Below are 7,032 nucleotides of genomic sequence, written 5' to 3'. Positions count from 1 at the left end.
CAAGGAACATCAGTAAACAGAAACCGAACACTGTCTTTGTTCTCTCAGAGCTCACAATCTAGTGGGGGAAGATTGTCATTAATAAAAGAATCACAAATATCTAATTGCCATTGTGCTAAGTGATTCAAAGAAAGAGTAGCTGATGTTATGAGATGAGAATAGACTCCGAAGGTGAGTGGCGGAGACCAGCTGGAAGGCTGCTGCAGTCACACTGACAAAAGATGGTAGCTTGGGCTAGAGCAGGAGACCGGGAACTGGAGGAAATGGACTGACTTGAGATGTCCCAAATGTCTACATTAGATCTCCCTCTTCTCTCAGGCCACGAACAAAAGGCAGACCAAGACCAAACAGTGACTGAGCCAGGAAGACCCCTTCCTTTGAACTTAACAGAAGAAGGGGGATTTCCTCTGGGGTGTGTGTACCATTTATTGAACCTCTACTATGTGCTAGGACCAACCTTGTCACATTTAAACGTCACAGCAATTCTGAGGTAGATGTCATTAGTCCCATTGCACGATGAGTCTTGGAAAGTTTAGGCGATGAGCCCAAAATCACAGGGTTGGAGTTGGGATTAGAGCCCTGGCTGCACTCAAAAACTAGTTTGCTTCAGTATATCAAGCTACAGTCCAAGAGTTCTGATGTTCTGACCCCATTGTTCCTTCCCTCTAGTCTAGTTTTCAATTTTGCAGGTACAAGGAGAAGCCCTTAAGTCTCCATGGACAAAGGAGAAGGCTGAACTTCGCAGCGAGAATACTTCCTTCGGTCCGGAACTAGAGAGGGACAGCGTTGTTTCCGGACGGAAGGGGGCGGGGGGAAGGCTACAGGTCCGGAAGTTACGTGTCCCATCCCCGCGCCGGCCTCCCTGACGGGGGTGAGGCCGCAGCGGACTGCCCTTTCCCAAAATGGCGTCGAAAATAGGTTCGAGACGGTGGATGCTCCAGCTGATCATGCAGTTGGGTTCGGTGCTGCTCACACGCTGCCCCTTTTGGGGTTGCTTCAGCCAACTCATGCTGTACGCTGAAAGGGCTGAGGCACGCCGGTGAGCAGGTCCACGCAGCCGCCGTACGCGGTTGGGGGCGGTACGGCTCGTCCTAGGAACCGGGGTGCGGTGACGTGGGGCAGAAGTTGGGAGCCAGAAGTTGGGGTCCTTGGACTGGGAGGAATTGGGACCTCGTCGGGAGGGGCCCTGGTCCGGGCATTGGGCCAGATCTGGTGGGGCGGTCCTAGCCATGAGAGGGGGCTTCTGTTTGGGGGAGCGTGGAGCTTGCGGGAACTCTAGGGCTCTTCTTCCCCTTCATTCTGTCCTCCTTGCTTCCCCACTCCCGGCTCGCAGGAAGCCCGACATCCCAGTGCCCTACCTGTATTTCGACATGGGGGCGGCCGTGCTGTGTGCTAGCTTCATGTCCTTTGGAGTGAAGCGGCGCTGGTTCGCGCTGGGGGCCGCACTCCAGCTGGCCATTAGCACCTACGCCGCCTACATCGGGGGCTACGTCCACTACGGGGACTGGCTAAAGGTGAGCGCCTCGGCCCTAGAAGGGGCTTCGCTATGGGTGATGGGGAGTCAAAGGCCAAAGCTCAGAGTGGTTGGTGGGTGATGCATGGTTCTGGCCAGGTGCACATTGTGAAGCCTGGGAGGGCCGAACCCCTAGGCTTGTAGCCATTAGAGACCGCAGAAATGGAAGGATCTTAGCGACCACACAAACCTCCCTTCCAGAGTGTGGAAACTGAGGTCCAGAGATAGGAAACACTTTCCCAGAGTCACACCGCAGTTAGCATACTGGCGGGACCAGAAGTCACCTGGTTCCCAGAATCTGTTAAACCATTAGTTTAGGGCTGGGTGGGGTGGCTCACGCCTGTAATTCTAGCACTCTGGGAGGCCGAGGTGGGAACTCAGGAGTTCGAGACCAGCCTGAGTAAGAGCAAGACCCTGTCTCTACTAAAAATAGAAAAATTAGCTGTGCGTGCTGGTGTGTGCCTGTAGTCCCAGCTACTCGGGAGGCTGATGCAGAAGGATCGCTTGAGCCCAGGAGTTTGAGGTTGCTGTGAGCTAGGCTGATGCCACTGCACTCTAGCCTGGGCAACAGAGTGAGACTCTGTCTCAAAAACAAACAAACAAACAAAACCATTAGTTTAGTAATTCCAGATTCACAGGGCAAAAGGGACCTTGGAGAGTACCCAGTTTTCATAAAATCATCTGATTTTATGAAATTTAATTAATCTTAGTGTAGCATTTAAACCTGTAAATGCCAGAACCTGTGCCAGGCACTGCAGGCTTGCAGATAGGGTTGGACAAAAGCACTACCCTCAAGGAAGGGACTGTGAGTCCAATAGGGGAGGCAGATGTGTGAACAGCTACAGGTCAGTGAGATCCGTGGGTTTTTATTTATTTATTTATTTTTGAAACAGGGTCTCACTCTGTCACCCAGGCTGGAGTGCAGTGGCAAGATCATAGCTCACTACAACCTCAAACTCCTGGGCTCAAGTGATCCTCCTACCTCAGCCTCCCAAGTAGCTGAAACTACAGGCACACACTACCTCGTCTGGCTAATATTTTTAAAATTTTTTGTAGAGACAGGGTCTTACCATGTTGCCCAGGTTGGTCTCAAACTCCTGGCCTCAAGTGATCCTCCTGCCACGGCCTCCCAAACTGCTGGGATTACAGGCTTGAGCCACTGCTCCTGGTCCTGGTTTTTGTTGTTGTGTTTTAATGGAATAAACCACATACTATATAGAGGAAAGAACACCAGGAGGAGAGTCTGCAGACTTGGGGGTTGGGAGGGGGACAATGCATGATGTCTGGGTTCTGCCACTTACTTTCTGTAGGACCTTGGAGAATTTTCTTAACCCCCCTGGGCCTCAGTTTCCACTTCTGTAAAAAAGAATTATCTATCTCTGCTGTACCTGCCCACCAAGCTTGGAAATGGTAAGAGGGTTCATCAGATGGAATGGGATTTGTAGAGATGGCAGTTCTACACTCTGAGCAGCCAGGAGAAATGTGGTGGCTGCAGTTCCTGACTGGGGTCCCCTTGCCCTGGCCTAGGTCCGTATGTACTCGCGCACAGTTGCCATCATTGGCGGCTTTCTTGTGCTTGCCAGCGGTGCTGGGGAGCTGTACCGTCGGAAACCCCGCAGCCGCTCCCTGCAATCCACCGGCCAGGTGTTCCTGGGCATCTACCTCATCTGCGTGGTAGGTTGGGGGACTGTTGGTTGGAGGTGCCTGGCTGGGAGTGAAATGTGAGCCAGGCCCAGTAGAACCGCAGGAAGGTGGGTAGAACAAGGCCTTGTATGTAGTTGCTGAAGGCCTGGCTCCTGGCAATTGTGTGGCCACCTTCCAGGCCTCAGGGGCCTTCCAAATGCCTGGCTAAGAGCCTCTTCTTCCAACATTATCACCACCAGGTAAAGAGGAAATTGGATTGATCATTCAGTCCTAACCCTGAGAGCCAAGAGTACAAGATGGGGTGATTCTCTCTTGGCTCCAGCCCCCAGAGGGCTGCGAGAAGGGACAAAGGAGAAGTTTGGTAGGGGTCTGGCCCCAGCTGGGACTCGGCCCCGTAAGGCTGATGGCGGCTGCCTGGGGTAGCCAGTTACAGTCCTCCCTGGTGCTAGGGGAGGCCAGTGTGGATGGAAACATGGACAGGCCCCAGGCCACTGAGCCTGATCTTAGTTACTGGGTATTGTATGTCGTGTGTAGAGCTCTGTGTGGGCTTTCATAGTATATTCAGAGGTGGGAGCTCCAGTCTGACTGTGGAGACACACTATTTCCCTTCAAAGCCCCCAGGGTGAGGGGAGATAGAATCCCTAACCTCCTGGGCCTCCATAGTCTGAGGGGGAGACAAAGGCCCTTCTTTGTCTTTCAGAGAGTCCCCAGTCTGAGCAGGGGGTCAGAAGCCCACCTTGCAGGGGCTGACTTGCAGGTGCCATCTCAGGGGTGGCCTTCCCCAGATGGGCTTCTCAGCCTTTTGGAGAGTCTTAGAGGATGGTGTGTCTCCAGGCCTACTCGCTGCAGCACAGCAAGGAGGACCGGCTGGCGTATCTGAACCATCTCCCAGGAGGGGAGCTGATGATCCAGCTGTTCTTCGTGCTGTACGGCGTCCTGGCCCTGGCCTTCCTGTCGGGCTACTACGTGACCCTGGCTGCCCAGATCCTGGCTGTCCTGCTGCCCCCGGTCATGCTGCTCATTGATGGCAATGTTGCCTACTGGCACAACACGCGGCGTGTTGAGTTCTGGAACCAGATGAAACTCCTTGGAGAGAGTGTGGGCATCTTTGGGGCTGTTGTCATCCTGGCCACTGATGGCTGAGTTGCATGGTCAGAGGCTGAGATGGGCACAGGGAGCCACTGAGGCCCACCCTGCCTTCCTCCTTGCTGGCCCAGTTGCTGTTTATTTATGCTTTTTGGTCTGTTTGTTTGCTTTTTTTTTTTTTAATTATTTTTTTGCATTGTTAAGAGGCAGGTCTTTTCCCTAAATTCCTGGGCTCAACCCTTGGGAGGGTGGGAGCCCTGGCGCTAATGCCTCACAGATTTTTTTTCCAGTTTGTTAGGAGAGCTGAGGCCAGTTGCTCCCTGGGTCTCCTGTCCTGAGAAGGGAGTAAGGCGGGCAGGGCTGTGGGTACTAAGAGTGGGAGATGAAGGAAGGAAGATGGAGACCGGAAATGAGCAAATGTGAAAAATTCCTTTTCGAACCTGGCAGATGCAGCTAGGCTCTGCAGTGCTTCCCAGAGATCGCGAGTGAGATGTGTGTTGACACACGTGCCTCAGGCCCGAGAGGAGCAGAGGGCCCAGGCGCCACAGAAGTCACGTGGGTTCTCAGGGTATGCCAGGGGCAGAAACAGTACCAGCTCTCTGTCACCCACCTTGAGAGCAGAGCAGGCCCTGGTCTGCTGTGGGCTATGCAGGGGTGGAGCAGGCAGCGGCCAGCTTCTCCCCCGCTGCTGCCTGTTTCCAGCTCCGTGGTTGGCCTGGTAGGGGTGGAGTGCCCTCCCAAACACCAGACCACACAGTCCTCCAAAAATAAACATTTTATATAGATATTTGATTTTGCTTTTCTGTTCTCCCCACGGGACACTTTGCCATTGGTTGAGATTGATCTTGGGTTTCTTGAAAGACCGTATCTGGTTAAGCCCCACCTTGGTCCTCCTGTCTCCTTTCTCCTGTTCCTAGATTCCCCACAGATCTTTCGTTCTCTTTTTAAGAATGTCAAAATCCTCACAGTATTATATGCTTTTAATCTCTCATCCCAGCCCCTCTTGTAGCTTGTGTTTTCCTCCCCATTTGGAGCTAGTTCTTTTGAAGAAATCTCTGGTGAGAGCAGCTGGAGAGAGAGAACCAACATTAAGTGTCCAGTATGGAGCTGAGTATTTTACATTTTACACGTGAGGAAACAGAGGCTCAGAGAAGGTAAGCAGCTTGCCTCAAGCCACAGAGCAAATCCAGGCCAGCACAGCTGGATTCCAGGTCAGGCTGGTCTAATGCCCAAGCCCAGATGTGTACTCAACATGACCCATTCCCTGGGGGAAGACAGAGGCTGCTCTTGGGGCCTCAGTTCTGCCACTGCCCCTCTGTGCCTCAGTGGTCTTTTCATTGGCCATCTCCCTGCGTGTCCATGCACCTTCTGCCAGAAAGCAGCAGCAGCAGCAGCCAGTGTGGTGCCTGGCACAACGTGGGCCTTCAAAAAAATGTCTGAGGGAAACTCCAGGCTCTGGACTCCTGCCCATCTGAGGTGTGCTGGTCCTGCAGAGACTGGACACAACCTCTATGGTAGAGCCTGGGGGAAACATCCAAGTTTGGGCTTTTAAACCAAAGCCATCTTGTGGCTTCTCTGGGCTCTTGCGAGTGAAAGATGAGCCACAGCTGTGTGGGCTTGGCCCTGAGCCCAGCCTGGAAAGGGAGCCATGGGTCGAGGCATCCACAGGGAAGGAGCTGGGGCTGCTGTCGCCTGGTCTGTGGCATGGTGTAGGGATGGGAAGCCCCTCAGGGCTGCTGACCCCCAGGTGAGGGAGACGGTGGCAGCGTTTCATCCTGGGCCCTCCATCTCATTAGCAACTCTACTCTCTCCAGGAGCCCCCTGATTCCCCAGCCCTCGAGATCTTACTTCTAAAAGGTCACTCCTAATTTCCTTTCAAGTGTGAGCTGACTCTTAGACAAGTATTTGTGTTTTAATCAAGGCCTCCTGAAAAATTGCTGCAAGACCCAAAGGAATTAAAATGAGTGGTAGAATATCAGGCAGGAAGGGGTGATATTTCGGGTAAGGGAGCCTGAAAACGCAGCACAGAGGCCACAGAAAACTGACCCCACCCTTGAGGTTACCCCTGAGTAGAGCCCTGGAAGGTGGTGCCCCACCCCACCCCCCATTCCCAGGTTGAAAATTGAAGGCTATCTGGTTGCTGCTTTGGGGCAAGTCAGGAGATTAGGCTGGCACCCCTCCTTCCTGTGCTTGTCACACTGGGGGACCCCTTTGGGTAGAGCGGAGGCTGCTGCTTCCTCTACAGATCACTCAGCCAACAAGCCCCATCCATCCTGTGGCTGCATGGGGTCACCCTCAGCAGGCATGGCTTTTGGTTCACCCTGGCTGTCCCAGGGCCAGGGTGGGGGTCTGTAGTGAGGGTCAGCTGCCTGGGTCAGAAGCTGGCTTGCAGAAGGAGTCTGGCAGCCCCTTGGCATGGTTGACCAACTCATAGGAGTCCCGGATATCTGCCAGGCCAAACCAGAAGAAGATCCACTGCTTGTTGGAGAAGCTGCCATCACTGTGTTTGAAGTACCTGGGTCAGGGGCAGTGAAAGGAGGGCAGCTTTTAGAGCAAAGCCAGTGCTCACTACTCACTGATTCTGTTTTTTAATTTTTATTTTTTTTTGAGACAGGGTCTTGCTCTGTCACCCAGGCTAGAGTGCAGTGGTGTCATCATAACTCACTGCAACCTCAAACTCCTGGGCTCAAGCAATCCTCCCACCTTGGCCTCCCAGAGTGCTACAATTACAGGTGTGAGCCACCATACCTGGCACTGATTCTGTTTTCAAAAAACATTTATTGGCCGGG

General features: G+C 53.3%; 2 protein-coding genes across 3 annotated transcripts in view; one reads left to right on the top strand and one right to left on the bottom strand.

Moving 5' to 3' along the window:
- The first annotated feature begins 820 nt into the window (after window positions 1-820).
- On the top strand, window positions 821-5,028 carry TMEM101 (transmembrane protein 101). The gene is made up of 4 exons (XM_012659090.1): window positions 821-1,039; window positions 1,334-1,514; window positions 3,041-3,187; window positions 3,992-5,028. Exons 1-4 carry the CDS (start codon window positions 903-905, stop codon window positions 4,298-4,300), a joined length of 774 nt encoding a protein of 257 aa, XP_012514544.1. The 5' UTR covers window positions 821-902; the 3' UTR covers window positions 4,301-5,028.
- The window catches only part of NAGS (N-acetylglutamate synthase), a 6,455-nt gene continuing 3,960 nt past the window's right edge, over window positions 4,538-7,032 (bottom strand). Inside the window, exon 7 of one of the 2 annotated variants that reach the window (XM_012659089.1) lies at window positions 4,538-6,758. In XM_012659089.1, the coding sequence (XP_012514543.1) occupies window positions 6,605-6,758 (154 nt within the window). In that variant the 3' untranslated portion in view covers window positions 4,538-6,604. The remainder of the gene's footprint in view (window positions 6,759-7,032) is intronic. The other variant, XR_001138090.1, reaches the window with a different exon arrangement.

This window comes from Propithecus coquereli, unplaced genomic scaffold, assembly GCF_000956105.1.
Source record: "Propithecus coquereli isolate 6110/MARCELLA unplaced genomic scaffold, Pcoq_1.0 Scaffold598, whole genome shotgun sequence".
NCBI classification, from domain to species: domain Eukaryota; kingdom Metazoa; phylum Chordata; class Mammalia; order Primates; family Indriidae; genus Propithecus; species Propithecus coquereli.
This window is presented reverse-complemented; position numbering and strand designations above follow the sequence as displayed.